Source organism: Loa loa, assembly GCF_000183805.2.
Source record: "Loa loa unplaced genomic scaffold supercont3.4, whole genome shotgun sequence".
Lineage (NCBI taxonomy): Eukaryota > Metazoa > Nematoda > Chromadorea > Rhabditida > Onchocercidae > Loa > Loa loa.
The window spans coordinates 534,571-552,367 of record NW_018108184.1 but is presented as its reverse complement, the minus strand read 5'-3'; the positions used below and the strand labels follow the sequence as shown (position 1 = coordinate 552,367).

The window sequence follows — 17,797 nt, the reverse complement described above, 5'->3', positions numbered from 1 at the left end:
CACATTCCCATGTTTTTATCCTTGTATAAAGGAAATGCCTTTCTTTTCAATTGTTTACATTAGTTATTCAATTTAACATCTTTGTGTTCATGTTTCTCATCTATCCAATTTACATCTGATAACAATATTCTCACAAATTCCGATGTATGCGAATCAACATCTCTTTAAATGTTTGAATAATTAGGAAAAACCACACCCACTTCCTAATAAATATAAGCTTGTCAAATTTTACTGCTGGTTTTGTTTTTGATGTAGCGGAGACGAATAAACCCTTTTTCATACGAGTTGGTCCCACGCAACACAAATAATCCATTGGACTATACACCGAAGAAAAATTTCACGACAGATTGAATGAAATTTTGCAGCACTTCTGTTAGTGCCAAATGAGTTTCTAAAACTGTTTACTTACCAGTAATGTTGTTCTGGAAATGGATCATCGGCATCTGAATATGTCCACGGACCAGCGATTCGTGTTTGTACTCCTGTCTGATAGCAACGAAGACGTGTGGAAATATCACCAGGATAATTTCGGATGTAATCGTTGAAATAGGTTGGGATGAACATTGGCCTAATTTGAGAGTTGATACGTACGACATTTAGCACATCGATGATATCGCTTAGGTCTAGAATATTCCGGAATCAATAAATGACAAAGTCTGATAAGATGTAGAGCCATATGAAATTCTGCTTCAGCCTAATGCTGACTTTTTCAAATAAAGTACATTAGCGCCAATCAATTCGAAATGAAGAAATTGAAATGTGAATTTCGACGTTGGACTGAATTTCAATCCGGAATAAATTTAAAATCTAAGAGGAAGATAAAATTCTTGCTATCAAAATGCAAAAAAAACATTTTAGGTTTAACAAATTATGCTTATTGATAAGCGCCCAATCGTCACAGTCTTATTTGTCAACTTGCACACCTTTAATAGATTCACTATTGGTTTCAACGATTGGCGCACCATTGAATAATGGCATTGATGGCAGCATGTATGGAAAAAACATTTTTGCAAGACAAAATTCCGGATGATTGTATGCCTCACACTGCTTGAAACATGCTTCTCGTCGAATTCGAGATTCACCCTAAAAGCACGAAATGTCCTATAAACGATATGATGGAAAATGGGTGATTAATTGATTGATTGATTGATTGATCTTTGACTTCTCTTCAATTAGTATAAACTGATTGCAGTGCTTAGAAGTTTAAGCAATAAAAAAATTCAAGCATTAGATTATATATATTCGTTATGTTGTGAATTGGCAGAATATGTTTGAGTTTTCGAAATATTAAAATTCAAATTCGAAGTAGTCCCAACCATTACAAAACACCATGGCCCCATGTGCCAGTCATCCGGATTACGACAATAATTTTCCAAAGAATGCATTCCAGTTGACAATTCTATTGAAGTATATCTTATAGATGGACCAAAATGACTACTGAAATCGGTCGATTGAAAAGTTGAATTTACTTCATCCCAACGTAAGCAACTTTTTCCACTGAAAAAAACGACGAAATTTTTAAATTAAAACTTTGACGGTTGATTAAAATAATTTCCGAAACTTAGTCATTATGTTAATTAGTGCTATAAATAATGACAAAAACGATTTTAATTTAAATATGTGAAAACTGACGAAAAAGAGACGGACTGCATTCCGCGATACCATGACATGCGATCATTTGATTTCCTGCAGCTTATCCTGCGATCAATAACATTTATGTCACATGTACCAATGAAATATTTCCCTTTCACTAATTTCAAGCAAACATTTTGTCGAAATTTAGGACGTTTGAAACAAATCGGTTTAGTGATATCAATGTTAAACATTTTGAAGATATGTTCGGTGGTGACATTTCTGGAAAAAGTTCTTGAAAAATTAAGATGAATTATATCATTCCTTGCAAATTATTGTATGATGAACATAGTCCTACTGATAATTGTTAAAGTGTTCGAGAATAGGAATTCATTCAGTAAGAAATTGAAAAGATTTTAAAACATATTGGGCCAGATGTTTTGTTGGAAGAGTCTCGTTACAGCAAACGTTATACCAAACCATCACCATTCACAGTAATTACAGTAAGACTATGTCATTAATTTCCTGAAACGTAATTATCGGATTTCACAAGGTAGTCCGTTTTAGAAGAAGAGGGCTCCATTCTTTACAAGTAGACCTTTGACCTTACACTCATTTTCAGAAGTGAAAATATGGTGGTGTAGAAGATCAGAAATATATTCTTTAAATAAGTTGATGGAAACAATAATACTTTATAAAACGGTATTTGTTGTCACCAACCGTTCCAAACATCCGGCACTACTAATCTGTGTCTCATTTATCATACTGTAACATTGTTGATCACAATACCACGGTATAGCCGAAAGGTTCCACAAAGTCGTCGAGATATCCAAACGTGAAAGCCATATAAACAAAGAAATTAAAGCTATTAATGGCATCACAGACCGCTCAAGATGAAATGAATGAATTAAATTAGCAAAAAAAAAGAAAAAAAAAGAATTTCTTGACCAACACCTTAGTATTAGCCGACCACTAAACGATTGAATTTTATTTTTATGACGATTAATACGCTATTGGTAGCATCTTCATGTGGCAGTACAAAAGCACGTCACAACAAGAACAGTCACGTACTTTCACGTGCTTTCACGTACTTGCAAGTATCACTGTAAATATATCTAAATGTTGCGCAGTGTTCGTAAGACTTGTTTCATTTTACTATATAAAGTGTCTGTAAAAACACAAACGTGTTGTTTGTATTCAGGTTAAAAATTTGCAGCGTCAACGTGTTAAATTGAATCCATTTTGACGTAAACTTTTCAGTTTAACTTCCACCTACACTTTTTGCATTGAAATAAGAAATGCAAAAGAATAGTCTGATATCCATCTCCACATCTTACCGTTTCCCTCTCTTGCAATCAATTTCTGGTGAAAAGATCGATATCATACTTATAGTGAAATATCCCATCATTTGCAGTGATCCAAACACTAATTAATAATAATTAATCTATCTTTTGGCGGCAACAACTGACTACCGCATTTCTTTTGCTAAAATATTTCTAAAATGGTTGGTTAATTAATGAATTAATTTGGGAACAAATAACTCTTCTGGAAAAATTCCTGATAGGATCGAAAACAGGAACGATTTGATGTTTTTCTTTTACCATGTTTCTACAAAAGAATTCATCATCTATCGCATCGGGACCGTACGTGCTACCACGGAAGTATGCGTATATTGCGTGTATGTGTGTGTGTACGTTTAGTTAGTTATCAATAGATACACAGTTTATATTAATTCAATGTTTTATTCTTTTTATGACAAAGTGATCTCAAAATACTTTATTCGAGTATAAGATCAATTGCCGCTGGCTTTTTCGGATCACCTTGAAAAAAGTAGAAGTACGAGACTGTGTCACTTGCAGTTAAATCTTTAATTATTAATGTACCATTTCTGAATGACAGTCGACCACCGTATCTCTCACGCTGAAATGGCTGTTATTACAAATTGTTTTTGAAGTCTGATCATTTTGCTTTGAAATGGATGAATAGAACAAATCGAATTTTAGATTATAAAAATATTGAATGGTTGAAAGTGAGAGAAGATAAGACATATCTCTTTGCTATTATCAATGAAATGACGTGTACTGTAAAACTTACGCCATATTTAGTGATCTTTCCGTCCTTCAGAATATCCATGCGATCTACCTGGCCATCATGAGATTTCGGAATTGAGGCTTGAATATCCATTACACCATCACCAAATTCTAATCTTACCGTTTGGCCAAGTTTTTCTTTTTGCCTCATAACTGAACTCGAGCCTTGTGCAAATAACAATGTCGCGGTGCAAGCAAACAGAAAAATTTCCATACTGATGAGAGCCCTTTTTTTTTTCAAATCGGAAAAGAAGCAAATATTTTTGATGCATTTCATGTCATTCATATGAAAATTGTATTACATTTAATAAAAATTCTCATCAGACCAATTACCCCAATCGTTGAAATTTCATTTAGAAGACGCATTGTAAGAGTGCTTGTTGTTGGAACTTTCTAACATACTAAGATCAAAGGTTAAGCAAAAAAAAAAATCATTGAAGAGTCGACAGCTGAATTTCTCATTCTGACTTAATTCTTAATTTTCAATTGGAACAACCTAATAAAAATATACAATATGATAACGACTGTCACAACTGTGGTCCAAAATCAACATGATTGACTTGAACAAATTCATAAACTTAAAAAATTTATACCAAAAAGACTTGTAAATTAAAAATGTGAAAATTCATCTTCAACTGCAAGATGCTGAATGACCAAATATTATCAATCGAGAAGAGATAAAGAAGATATTATCAATTGAGAAAAGATAAAAAAGATATTATTAGTTGTAAAAGAAAGAGAAAAAGTTAGCATATACTATCAGATGTTTATCAATTCCTCTTTGATAGAGAAAAGTCAAAAATGATGGAAACAACGCTCGGATGGGTTAATGACGCATTCTTTAAATTTGTTATTGGCGTAAGATTTCTGCAATAGTAGTAGAGGATGACAAAAAAAAAATTGATTTGCTTGAGCAACAGAACTTCATCTGTTATTCCTTTGCTGATTGCGAAAAGTTTCTCATTCCCATAAGTCACGCAGCTGTCCACCCGTATTGAATCATCCATCTCTCATTCCAAATACCCCATTGATTGATTCAGTTTCACGGAAAACGACCGGATGAACTTGTCGGAGAAATTCTTGTTGACTATTTTCAACAATTTATAGGTATTCAAATTGAAAACAATTTTTTTTCTCACTGGGAATTCTCAACTTTTCCATTCATGCAAACATTACGATGTGTTGCGTGTGCGTGTGCATGTGTGGGTGTGCGTGTCTGTGTGCGTGTGTATGACAAGTTTATTTCCATGAAATTACTCTGACATGATGGAAGAACGTTTGAAACTTTTTTTCTTCAAGATAGGACTTTCAAGACTTCAAGATAAGATAGGACGAAAGTTCCCATCTGTTACGGTATCAGTGGATCAGCAAAATAATAACTCTTCCGGAAGTTCACCTTCAACAATTACAATGGTTCGAAAGAAGCCAGATGGCACTAATCACTGTAACGGATCGGATAGTACTGATTATTAATCAGATAGTACTGATTATTTGTTAAACTTTGATGAACTGCTGATGTTTGTGTATCACATGGTGCGGTGTAAAAATATATTCGCGTGCATATTTGGTTTGTTTAGTTTAAAGCAAATAATAAAAGCTTTAAAATGTCGTGAAAATTTAAAATAAGTGGTGAATTAAAAACACATAATAGTTCAAAATAAGCAGTAGAAGCATTAAAAATTCACAAAACTTCAAATTAAAAAGTAAATATTTGTTTCGATGCATATTGATGGAATAACAGAGAGTGAAAATCTAAAAAACTTAATTTAACAATAGAAGTATGGAATACAGTATAATAGTTGATCGTTGGCAGGAAATGTGTCGCCTCGATGACATGGTGACATGAAATAATTTCTGCCTCTACCTTTATTCAACTTTTTTGTTTAACTTTTTTGATCTCGACGACTATTTGCCTGAACGAATCATAATTAATCTAATGTTCCACTTTTAACCATTCCTACAAATTGGCACTCTTTCACAATATCCCTTCATCATCTCTTCTCACTTTCCAGCTTTTTTTCTCATTTATAACTTTTTTTTCATTTAATAACAATTTATAAAATTGTATGTTAAAATAATAAAAAAGACAACAATTAAAAAAAAGGAACAGTAGCAAAGTTTATTAGTTTATTAGGGTAAAAAGAAAATTTTATCTAAATTTAAGGTAAGAAATTGCGACAATTTGTAATATAAAATTGAAAACTGGAATGGAATTAATTGCTGTAGTGTTTAAATTTAATGTCATTTAGTAATCATTACAGACAACAATGAATCGACCAATGTTATTTTTTACAAAAACTATTCCAGAAAATTGAAGCTTACCAATAAAATGATCGGTAATGATTCATCGTACTGAGAGTAACATCCGTTTAAATGTTATAGGAAGAAGAGATTGGGGAGAGAGGTAGAGAAGAAGAAATGATTGGGTGGTAATGGAAGATACATTCACAACACCAGAACCATGTAATGGTCGATAGAGCAGTAACATTTGAAGATTTTAATTTAACTTGAAATTTACATCGAGACCTTTCACTGTTTCATTTAATAGTTGAGACTTCGTTCTACGAACTCCTATTCTATACCATCGTCCCAGTATATGTCATGGGTTATCTTTAACAAAGGGAGCTCAGATTCACGGACCGTATTTAGTTGTTCCTTCAAGTTTAGACGGTCGTGATAGTTGTGGCAGCTGTTTTGTTATTGTGGATTTTGTAGGTCTGGTAAGTGATGGAAGGATCATTTTGATCGGACACGCAAAGAGGAGAAGTGAACGAAGAATTTATCTTTTGTTTGGAATTGTTATATTTTCAGGTCATTGTCAAACTTAAGGGAAAGAAATATTATTTACAAAAGAAATGTCGATCCTGGAAAAGATACGTAAAGCACGAGAAGATCTGAAGGCTGTTGAAACTACGCAAGTTTCTCGTTTCTTTTTTATGGTTCCATAGTAGTAACTTAAACATTATACTTTTTAACAAAGGAAATTATTGAATTTCGTTAATGCTCATGAAAGCGTTTTGATGGCAATAACATGTGTACCTTCAAGAAAATCGAATACGTCAAACTATTTAACCATCAAACCACTCTCTTACAAATTATTCCGATCGCTTGCTGGCTGGCGGCAGGCGGTTTTATATGTAATAAGGTCAGAATATCCTTGTGCAGTATTATGTTTGCGCCTAACAGCCCTAAATATTCCTGTTTAGGTAATCTTGCCATGTGTTTCAGGTAGTTTTCAATATGTCATCTCTTTGTTTTCAGAGTGACAATGGAAGATGGTACAGTTATGAAAGAAAAGCGTTCAAATAAAGGCGAATTTGTATGTGTAAATGAAGATGATGAAGGTCGAATTGGCGGTGATGATGATGAAAAACAGGTGCAAGAGTTTGAAATTACTTTCAAAAAGGAGAGTGATTTGAATGATTCACAGAAAGTATGTTCTGCAAATCGCATTTCGTTGTCGAATCGAAAGTTAAAAAACCGATTGTATCGGCAGGCTTTGGGTTATGTGTTGGATATAAAACCTGATCTACAGATGGCGAATGTGGCGAAGGGAATTTACCTTGGTAGGTACAATATTCAGAATATTGTTTCCGGCAGTTTTCATCCAAATAAAAGAGTTTAACACCAATATTTGATCATAATCGATATCATTTACTATGTTTTCTAGTCACTATTACAATTATACCTGGTTGGAGGTTCTGGAACCTTACTACACCCCCTCTTATCACTTTTGACTGGTTTTCATTGCACAGTCTAACTGGAATTAAAAAAGTTCATTGAGATACCTTCCCTTATTTATATTAGTGTCGTTTGTTCATCTTCATTATTCACTGCTCAATTTTCAGTATAACATTGCATGTTTCTACAGTGATAAATTAATTGATACCATTGGAGGAAGTCAGGATGTAGCACATGATTATGACATCCTCATGGCGCATAATGTCACTCATATAGTCAACTGTGCAACCGGTGTGGAGAATATTTTTTTGGGTGCAATTAAATATCTTACATTCAGTGTATTGGATTTACCTTGGAGTAATATAGAGCAGCATTTTGATAAATGCCATAAGTTCATGAAAGAGGCAGTAGAAGATGGTGGGAATGTGAGTTATTTTCTTTCAAGATGTGGAACAGAAGATGGCTTTAAATTGCGCTGTGATTGTGATCTGGATAGCAGTTTAAATATGAAATTGTGAATACTTTGTATTAGGATTCTTTTTTAATAAATCTTGTTAGGTTTAGGAACATATCGGTTCCAACATGAATATTTCAAATCATTAACTGGTAACTTGGTTTTTTGTGAAACAGTGAGTTTTCAAAGTGGTAATTTATTGTTTCAAAATAAATTATAAGTGATTGGCTTCACTCACAATGTCATAAGATTTTCCAGGTTCTTGTACATTGCAATGCTGGCGTATCGCGATCACCCACCATTGTTCTGTCATATATAATGCGATATAACAGAATGACATTACGAGAGGCTCTGGAACACGTTAATGCAATTAGAAAAGGTAATATGGTCCCATCTTTCTCATTATCCAAATGCTAAAAGCAGGTGTATTTGAGTATGTGAGTGTAAAAGTATTTGAGATTTGGAATCGTTTGTCCGGTGTATGATCATATTTTGATAGTATAAATGGTCGTTTCATTTAGTGAATTTTACATGCGAATCTTAAAATATCTGAAGAATCTTGAAAGGTACATGGAAAGAGATTTATTTTTGTCCAAAGTTAACTTTTGTTTTAAAAAGTCGTTGAAAATAAGTGCTTGATTCGGAAAATTTTAGTTTTGATGTTCTGGATTGAAAAATTGTGTTATGTAAATGCAGATGAAACTCAGATAATTTCCGAATCGATTTCTTCTATGTTCGCGCAATTAGCATTTAAATTTGTTTTTATTTTCAGTCAGTCCAAATCCAGGTTTCATGCAGCAACTGATGAGATACGAAATGAAACTACAGTGCGAAAATGATGCCAATAAATAATCACAATATTTAGACATGAATAATGCTTTTTAAATTATACGGTTAGTCAAAATGTGTAGTTCGGATATTAATTTGCTGAGATAAATTTCTCCGATTTTATCTCCGCTTCTCTTACTTCGGATGTGTCAACCGAATGTGTCAAAAACAGTTCCGTGGTTAATATTGTATAATTACTTCGTTGTGTTGGTAGACAAATATGAGCTGATGTATTTGGAAAAATTTGCTATTCGTCAGCTTGATCTGATAATACGGTTGTTGATGAAATTGATGGCTCTATGTCAGTAATAAGATTTCAAGAAATATTAATATATTTCTGATCCGTTATTTTTAGTTACAAATAGTTTACGTTGCGAAAGTTCTCATTAGGCAGAATGAGTTAATCATTAATCATTCCTATTTGGAAAAAATTGAAATTTAAGATACCGAGTTTACAGTCGACAGTTTATTAGCACTGTGTAGTGTTTCAGTTTATATCTTAAATAGTATTGCTGAGTGGAAATTGGGTGATCTTTCCGCAGTGAAGTAGACGTTTCTGATATTTCGTAGTTTTATAATGGATGGTAATGGTAACTGCGATATCCCGTTCTGATTTGCAATTGTGATATTAAATCTTAAAGTAACTAAATCTTACTAGTGATAAATTTCATGAGTAATCTTTCATCCTTTGTTCTTATTTACATATGTTACTTTTGGGAACTTCCATGTAAATGATAATTAGATTATTTAGTTTGATGTCATTTCAAATTTCCCATTTTATTTTGAAATGGATGACGGAATTGCACGTACATATGGCGATATATGAAAATGTGTAACTGTACTTCATTCAACGAGTAATGATGTAAATTTGTTTGATTTTGTAAATAAAAATGAATGTTTGATTTTTTCCATAGTAATTGCGGAATAAAAAATAACCTTAGCGGTTTAAGCTGCAGATATAATAGTCGGTTAAGATTCAATAGAATTTGAGAAGATCGAAGAAATGATTACGAGGGAGATTGAACAGATTTATTTCTTTATGCAATTCATCGTTAGAAATCAGCTCTTTTAATGTCACTTGGCATATGGTGTCGTGAAAGTAGGTTAGTTGTGAAATGAACAGGTTAAAGTTTATTTGTAATGGACATATAATAATAGCGACAACCCGAAATTGGAATATAATTCAGGTAATTGAATTGAATAGTAGTGATAGTAAAAGTTGGAAAGTTTACGCAGTGGGAGGAAGATGTTGATATTCGCAAGTAAAAAAGATGAATTAGTCTTCCGGTTCTAAAGCTTATATAGTGATTCTGTCGGCATACTCGAACATTAGCTTGTAAAATCTTCACAACATTTAAAAGGCAGTATACTTAAAGCATTATGAAATTTCTCGATTTTCGAATCATATGGTATTAGCAACAGCCTACTGATAGAATTACAGTTGGCTAATCTAACTGTTAATTTTTAAAACTAAAAAAAAAAACATTTTTCTCTGTACCAATTGGACATTGAAAATTATTTTAAACACGAATAATTTGCTTAACTGTAATTCAAGTGCTAATTGTTTGAAAACGAAAAGGGACAAGAAAGTTTTCCACAACATCGCACTTTGAAAAATCACATTAAAAAGAGTGTGTTTTTGAATTGAAATGAAATGAAGTGAAACTGGTGACAAGTTCGAGTCATTTGTCACTACGAGCTTCTTCGACATGGTTACCGGTAGGTATTCGCATATTTTGACTGAAGAATTATTACTGCAATGTGCATCTTTTTTTTTTTTCTTTCTGTATAAAAATACCACTTATCAACTCATTTCCTAATTATTTTACAACCATTTTCTAGAAGCAATAAAGTGAACAAAATTTTGTTATTAACAACAATTTCAGGCAAAAATTAATGTAAAAAATATTTTCCAAAAAGTTTCGTATAGCAACAAAAAGTACTCTCATGCATTGTACAGTCAACTATCTGAAGTTAGCTCATGCAAATTTTGGCTGTTAGAGTAATTTCATAACTGATATTGTGTCTTTTATCAATCATTATTGGAGTTAATGTACTGAATAACGAACGAAAAATGTTTGATGTGAGCAGATTATCATATTGGACCGTCATCTTTTGCCATCTGTTTTAGATATCCCACAATATTATTTCGGTTTTCCGGCTATCTTCAGTGACCATAAAATGAAGATAGTGTCCACAGGCTGCATGCTATTGCTATCAGCGAATTTGTTGGCATTACTACAAGAGACCAATGGTGCAACAGCTGTTATGTTGGTCAAATTGGGTGACACGGTGGATATTTATTTTGGCAAAGATGTTACAATGATTAAAACTGCAGAAATACTTGTAAATGATAGCAAATTGACTAATTTCGCGGTTTGTAAACTTATTCATTCTTTTACCTTATTTCGTTTATTTTTTTCAAAATTCGATTGAAATATTGAAAATTTTAGATTAATAAGAATGTGACAAATTTCTGAACCCAAAAGCGATCTATTTATTTACCCCCGTATCAGCGAATACCTCAAATGTCACGTACGGTTACTTAATCGCATGCAAAAATATTCTTTTTGCTGACAGCAACTGTGAAAATTGGTTCATGATATGCATTTGTTGATTGCTTTTTTTTACGGAATACTTTCCGTTTTTCCGCATTTGAACAAGTGGATGAACGGTTATAGGAATGCTTTTCAGCGAAAGAAATTTGGTAATCGGATCGAATGGCGTAATGGTAAAATGACAATCATGAATATTAAATCGATCGATTTGTCCACTTTCTTATATAATCTGCATGACAAACCAATGGCTATTTCGTTGGAAGAAAAATGACTTTATTCTTCATGTTCACGTTTCTAATCTCATTGTCCATCTCCGGAAATATGTGAAGTGGAAAGTGGCAGTTTAAATGTGTTAAAACCACCAAAGTAGCATGAAATTACAAAATGATGCATTTGTCATAGTGTCATTCCAAAGAAGTGTCATGTTAATTTACGAGAAAATTATTCCTCTCTTTTACTATTATATCCAGTGCAGGAAATCATGAAATATAAATTAAATCTAAGAATTACTTGAAATATGAATTCTATTCCTTCTTCTGAAAACCAAAACCACAACCAGATCGATTCAAACAACCAAAACCTACAAACTGGCAACATTGACAGTCATTAAAATCCAAAAAATAAAAGAATCTGGAATTCTCCAATCTCTGTTTACTCTCCAACTCAGGCTTTACCACTGACCGTTAAGCTTAAACAAGATGCTTAATTAAATCCAACAACTGTTCTACCTGTATAATGAATGTAATTCCTGATTAATTTCTACATGGTACAAATATTATACCTGGAATAAATCGCTTTCTTGAATACATCGATGATCTATATTTTGGGATACCATAACCAGCGAAAGAGTTACCGTTATTCGTGAAAGGAAATGATGCATATGGATTCATTAAATATGAATTACCAAACAAATTCATACCCATATTGGGCATCAGCATTGGATCATAACCTATTGGCATGCCAAAACCGCCAACTGGGCCCAAATATGCTGTAAAATATTTGGCTTAGCTATAACAGCAAATGAAATATTATATTGCACCTTTTCGTACTATTGTTTACTTAATAAAAACATCAATTACATTCATACGTATTATTCAAGTAAAAAAGTACATCACATCCAACTAACTTACGGTTCAATAAGCCAGGTGTTGGAAATGCACCAAAAGTTCCGTATGGTGGAATAAATTGTGTTGTTGATAATTTGAAAATTGTAAACATTAACAATATTGATGATAATGTGTATGCGAACATCGCAAGGCGATCGCTGGAATTATGCGATGATTGACGTACCAATGATGTAAGTTTATGTTATATTTTCGAAGCAAAAAAATTATTCCAAGGAATTTGACATTAATTGAGTCACAGAATATAGAGTAAGATGTGCCTCAGTCTACCGGGAATCTACCAAGATTACGTGGACACGTAAGTTGGTCCAATTCGTTCTGTCACCACAAGTGAACAGATCGGTACACATATAGCCAGTCATTAACCATTTATTTCATTCCAATCACTGCTTCGACTTCCAATAGTTCCAGATTTAAATTTAAAAAAAAAAGGAAAAGTACGTGATGCCCAGCTCATTTATTTCAGAGAATGGTGTCATCCGGAGAGTCACGAGGGTGTCATCAAGGAAGTTTCATCTTCATCTTTCCCCAAACTACCAAAATGTATGAATGCCTTAAGTGGTGACCATTTTGGATGGCAACTTATAAGTGCTCTCACGGATTTATGTCAAGTATGTCCACTGCATGACTGCCACTTCATCATTTTGTCGTTCATAAAATTTTACAATTTTGAAGTTTCAAAAAACTGAAATATATCCAAATATGTCGTGAAGTTTCAGAAATTTGTATGATTTCAAGAACTTCTGAATTTTAAACAAATTTAAATATTTTGTTAAATCAAAATACACGTTAAGGGTAAGGATGAATGAAAGAAAGCAACACTTCAGGGAGACTGATAAGAGCTATCAGTTCTTGTAACATCACGTTCTTATCAATGACATGTTATCAACGCTTCAAATATACATACGCCTCGTAATTAATTACACGTATTAATCCCAAATATTTCAAATATTTTTCCATTTTCAAATCTCTTCTCATTTCAAATACTTCCTATTAGGCCAATGCTCGTGTTGCGATACAGAAATCGGCCAATTTGAAATTTGAAATGGTTGGGTACAGGCGGGATGTGTTTGCTCGTGTCGTTTCTCTTTCTGGGATATCGTGGAATTTGATCTTTGGTTGCAACTAGCAATGAAGATGTTCATTTTTCGCAGATTTGAAAGGGCAAAGGGCAAATGAATTAGATCCTACTTTTAGGTTAAAATATCGAGGAATGTTTTCCTCGATGATCGCCAAACTACCGTGTGAAATGAGTCATGTTTGGATATGCATATTTGGATAATTTGTAGCGATAGTAAAAAATTTGTGTCTTTTCAAAGATTTAAAAACTTACTGACCAATTCCGGACTTGCGAAAACTTTCGTTTAAATACTTCATTAAAAATCTGTCACAAAGAAATGAAAAAATTTTAGGATCTCAATGAAGTTAAATGGGCAATCAAAACAACAGCCACCGGAGAAGGAAGGATTTGAATATATTGATATATTGCTGGAAAATTTGGAAAAACGTAGGCCATTTGCTAATGGAGAGAATTCTTCCATGTATTTGTATGTTTTATTTTATAGCATATTAAGTAATAAAAACACTTAAAAAGTTCGAGTTTTTGAAATAGTTCGAGAAGATAAAATCTAGGGAATTAATGTGAGATAAACGCAAAAAGTGCATCATTTCATGTATAGCAACTTATTTGTCGTATGACTGCCACGATAACACTGATATTTTTGTCGTTTCGCATAATTGGCAATCGTGTTCATCTTTATATTTTATTTTATCCTTTTGTCTGCATTGAAGTATTTATGAGCGTTGGTGTGATTTATACAGTTACGAAAATAAACCTTCATAAGCCATCATAGCCATAAAAGTGAACCTAAGTAAATGCATGTAGTTATGGAAGTACATTCAATGTAACTCCATAAGACTTATAGGCCAGTCTATCATTTCTTTAGTTAATGCCTTGCCTCAGTATTCGTTTCACCAATTATACCTGATGAGAAAGTTTTTCTACGAGGAATGTTATTACTTTCAGATCTTTAAACGATGTGTACATGCTTTACAAGGTGGTTGCGGAAGAATTTAGTGAGAAGTTACGTCAGAGTATATTAAATGGTGATAATGTGGAACATTTGACGCATTTCCCTGATTTATTAGAAGTATACTGTACTGCTGACCGTAACTCACAAGCTCCAAACGTAATATCAGATGGTCTGTTAATTTATCAAATTTGGGTCATAACTTTCTTGTATTTTGGAAAGAAAGAGCCATTTTGCAATCTTACTAGGTGGATTTACACTACTAACTTATAAATATCTAACTCGGCCATAGTGTCAGCGTAATCGATCTGTATGATATTTACAGCAAAATTCTATCAGTTTTGAAATGCAAACACATTTTCTTTTTTGTATTTTTATGTTTCTTCAGAAATATTTTTTTCTAAACTTAGAGTTTTAGAGCAAATAGTGTGGACGATAGGAAAATTTATCTCAGTCCTCTCATCACCGATCGTTTACGGAAAATTTGGTGGTCTATATCAAGATTGTATTATTGAGCTCACTAAACTTTTGCAACCACCTAATGTGCTTTTTGTGCAGAAACAAATTGTTTTGATTTTGAAGGGTAAGAGATTTTTCTTCTTGAGAAGAACTTTTTTCCACTAGAATTTCCTACTTCAGAAAAATTGCTTTTTTCTAATGCTGTTTTTTGTCATCAGAATACCACATTGTTAATTTAGAAGTGTAAATCTTCCAATTACATCGAATATCGTTTTCCTTTACTCAAAGAAATTGTAAAGAATGTGTTGCGTCTAATCATGTCCAAACATTTCTGACTTATTTTTTATGTTCCATTTTGATATTTAGATCTTTTTTTTTCAACCAACATTGGTGTTTTTGTATTGCAGATATTTGTTGTTACATGTGATAAAACTTCAGATATGGTGGATAAAAAAAACCTTTTGCTATTTAATATTAACGGTGACAACGAACAAATAATATTCGCCACCCCAATGGGTGATATCATTCTGGGACCAGTAATGTTTGCAGTCAATTATTTGTCGGGAAGTGATTCAATTATTCAAGACTTCTTACTGTTAAGTTTTTCACAAGTTTTGTCGGAAAAATTTTTAGATGTGGAAGAACAAAATGAATTTAGCGATATTATTCGCATTAGTGAGCTTCAATGAATTTAATTTGTTGAATATTTTAGTATCCACTTATTATTTTAATGCTATGATTTTCTAGTAATTATTCATTTTAGTGGCATTTCAATTCATTGTAATCTATTTCATGTTTATTAATACTGGAAAACACTTCAATTTGCTATACTGCTTTTCTTCATGTTAATAATAATCTTCAATTCACTATCGTAATTAAATTATACGTACGAAAGTTTTTCAGATCAGTTTTACAATATGGAACGATGAACGAATCGGTTATACAGAACGAAGATGTTTTAATATATCTATGGTTTTCTTTGTTACACGTTATCCTCACAGGTGTATCACGAGTGAAGAACGTACGTTATTACGTTTTGACAGAGACAATGACATTGCAAGAATTCATATTTCGATTACATCTTCGAGTAGAACAGATCTAAGCCAAATTTTTTTTTTTTTTTGACTGAAACAAGCTGTACATTTATATTAGTGTTCTTTTATCATTCGCTCAGTTTATTGATGCAGAAATCTGAACATTTTGCGTAGTATTCCGGAAAATATAGCAGAGAAGTATTAACATGCGTTGTTTTTAATTCAACTGTACTGTAATATTTCTCACTATTTCAAGTAATTATATATGTAGTCACTATATAAGTAGATAATTTACCAATTCGTTTTTCTCACCACTTACAAATTTACTTTTATTAGCTAGTAACATTTTTACTTCTTGTACTCTTTACAGAAAGCAATATTGCTTACACAGCGATTACTTTCAATGGATGCGTGTAATGCAGTGTTTGCGGATTTATTATTTGATGATTTAATGGCAGTAGAACGATGGCTTTGTGATTTAACAGCTGAAGTGATTGGTGATGAAGAATTACGTCTGAAAGAAGCGTTGGGGACTTGTGAACGTACTTTTGGTGATGCTATTCGGAAGTAAGCTTAAAATTTATTGAACTTTGGGGAATATGAAAAACTTTAAAAAGCTTTAATTTCTTTCAAAAAAAATACGCCATTTAATTTATCCATTGCTGCTTAGTTTTAAACTTTTCAATAGTATTTAAACTTCTTAGACTTGAAGTTTAATAAGATTTGGTTTGGAACATAGTGGTGATCCATAACGTTCTATGCAAACGATGTATCTAGCTATAATATAGGAAAATACCATGGATAGAGCATTAAAACTGTTGCCAAAAAAGCGAAATATATATTGAATGAATCAAAGGGCCTATTGGAATTCAATTAACTGAAGCGTCTTTCAGTATCGATGAATGCGAAACTTTCAGTAAAATTGATTTTTATCATTGCCTGAAGTGGACAAAACAACTTGCGGAGATATGCTCGTCACGCGTAAGGCCAGGTAAAAATTTTCGAATGAAAATAATTTCCAATAAAAAGTAGTGTTATTCCTTGCTTTCTTTGATCTGAAAAATGAACCATGTAAGGTGACACAAAACAATATTGCTGCAGGTATAAGGTAAGTTCAACATTGAGATTTCTCTTTTGTTATCACTGATGGTTACTTTTTCGTTTATATCTGTTACGACTTGCACTAAATCATATTTAGCTTACCGACGTGATTCCTGCACCCTAGAAATAGAAGGAAATCTCTTTCATATGCAGTCCAACAATAAGCAAAAAAAAAAAAAAACAAGTGAAACACACATGATGATGAATAACCATACAAATAGAATAGTTTTGTTGAAGGGATGGAGCTCTTACAAGTTGAGTAAATAAGATTTGTTCAATTCAGCCGCAATTTTTGATTTGTGGGATGTGTGTCTTTCTCAGCCCATCAAAGCTTTTACGGGGGAGGGTTCGGTATCTCAGTATTCATATTCCCTCGGTGAGGTATTATTTAATTAAAATAAGAGAGGATAAGAACATGAAAGAAGAAGAAATCAGAAAAAAAGAATGCAAGTGATCAAAAAATAAGTGTTTATTATCTTTACAAGTATTGATTGTATGATGTATAAGATGTATGAAACAGTTTTGGATCTTTATTGTTTGTCTCGTATCGACCCTTCTCATAGTTTTTAATTGCAGATGAGCGTTTGGTTAATATGTTAATCGATTTATGCTCTGTAAACCTACGAGTTGAAAAGAGCGTTCGGGAAGAATATTGTGATCTATGCAGTTATTTGTACATTATAGTGAGGAAAATTTTTCAATGTGAATTACAAATAAAAGCCGAGAACATCGGTGAATTATTCGAGTTCATTTTCGTGGTGCTGGAATATAATGATATCAATTCATCGTAAGTATGGTTTTATATTATTTGATATTTTGCTACTAAATATTAGTAATAGTGGCTTAAAAAGGCTCAATAGAGGTTC

At 32.6% G+C, this 17,797-nt stretch overlaps 7 protein-coding genes across 7 annotated transcripts; 4 read left to right on the top strand and 3 right to left on the bottom strand.

Moving 5' to 3' along the window:
• Positions 1–405: 405 nt before the first annotated feature.
• On the bottom strand, positions 406–2,450 carry LOAG_06390 (hypothetical protein; the record flags this gene model as incomplete). The annotated part of the gene is made up of 5 exons (XM_003141924.1): positions 406–623; positions 924–1,083; positions 1,317–1,497; positions 1,633–1,854; positions 2,293–2,450. The coding sequence occupies 5 exons, from the start codon at positions 2,448–2,450 to the stop codon at positions 406–408; spliced, it is 939 nt and encodes a 312-aa protein (XP_003141972.1).
• Positions 2,451–3,292: 842 nt separating this feature from the next.
• On the bottom strand, positions 3,293–3,904 carry LOAG_06389 (hypothetical protein). Its single transcript, XM_003141923.2, has 2 exons — positions 3,667–3,904; positions 3,293–3,492 (listed from the first exon to the last, which is right to left on the bottom strand). Exons 1-2 carry the CDS (start codon positions 3,874–3,876, stop codon positions 3,349–3,351), a joined length of 354 nt encoding a protein of 117 aa, XP_003141971.1. The 5' UTR covers positions 3,877–3,904; the 3' UTR covers positions 3,293–3,348.
• A 559-nt stretch (positions 3,905–4,463) lies between these two features.
• On the top strand, positions 4,464–5,135 carry LOAG_06388 (hypothetical protein; the record flags this gene model as incomplete). The annotated part of the gene is made up of 3 exons (XM_003141922.1): positions 4,464–4,520; positions 4,770–4,868; positions 4,962–5,135. 3 exons carry the CDS (start codon positions 4,464–4,466, stop codon positions 5,133–5,135), a joined length of 330 nt encoding a protein of 109 aa, XP_003141970.1.
• Positions 5,136–6,682: 1,547 nt separating this feature from the next.
• Positions 6,683–8,649, top strand: LOAG_06386 (hypothetical protein; the record flags this gene model as incomplete). Its single annotated transcript, XM_020447135.1, has 5 exons — positions 6,683–6,807; positions 6,924–7,228; positions 7,560–7,768; positions 8,056–8,176; positions 8,570–8,649. The coding sequence occupies 5 exons, from the start codon at positions 6,683–6,685 to the stop codon at positions 8,647–8,649; spliced, it is 840 nt and encodes a 279-aa protein (XP_020302602.1).
• Positions 8,650–10,806: 2,157 nt separating this feature from the next.
• On the top strand, positions 10,807–11,454 carry LOAG_06385 (hypothetical protein; the record flags this gene model as incomplete). Its single annotated transcript, XM_003141920.1, has 2 exons — positions 10,807–11,001; positions 11,320–11,454. The coding sequence occupies 2 exons, from the start codon at positions 10,807–10,809 to the stop codon at positions 11,452–11,454; spliced, it is 330 nt and encodes a 109-aa protein (XP_003141968.1).
• A 253-nt stretch (positions 11,455–11,707) lies between these two features.
• On the bottom strand, positions 11,708–12,434 carry LOAG_06384 (hypothetical protein; the record flags this gene model as incomplete). The annotated part of the gene is made up of 3 exons (XM_003141919.1): positions 11,708–11,763; positions 11,965–12,171; positions 12,314–12,434. The coding sequence occupies 3 exons, from the start codon at positions 12,432–12,434 to the stop codon at positions 11,708–11,710; spliced, it is 384 nt and encodes a 127-aa protein (XP_003141967.1).
• Positions 12,435–13,711: 1,277 nt separating this feature from the next.
• On the top strand, positions 13,712–17,722 carry LOAG_06382 (hypothetical protein; the record flags this gene model as incomplete). Its single annotated transcript, XM_003141918.2, has 8 exons — positions 13,712–13,848; positions 14,334–14,509; positions 14,756–14,920; positions 15,235–15,337; positions 15,700–15,817; positions 16,201–16,397; positions 16,724–16,821; positions 17,508–17,722. The coding sequence occupies exons 1-8, from the start codon at positions 13,727–13,729 to the stop codon at positions 17,720–17,722; spliced, it is 1,194 nt and encodes a 397-aa protein (XP_003141966.1). The 5' UTR covers positions 13,712–13,726.
• Between the last annotated feature and the right edge of the window lie 75 nt (positions 17,723–17,797).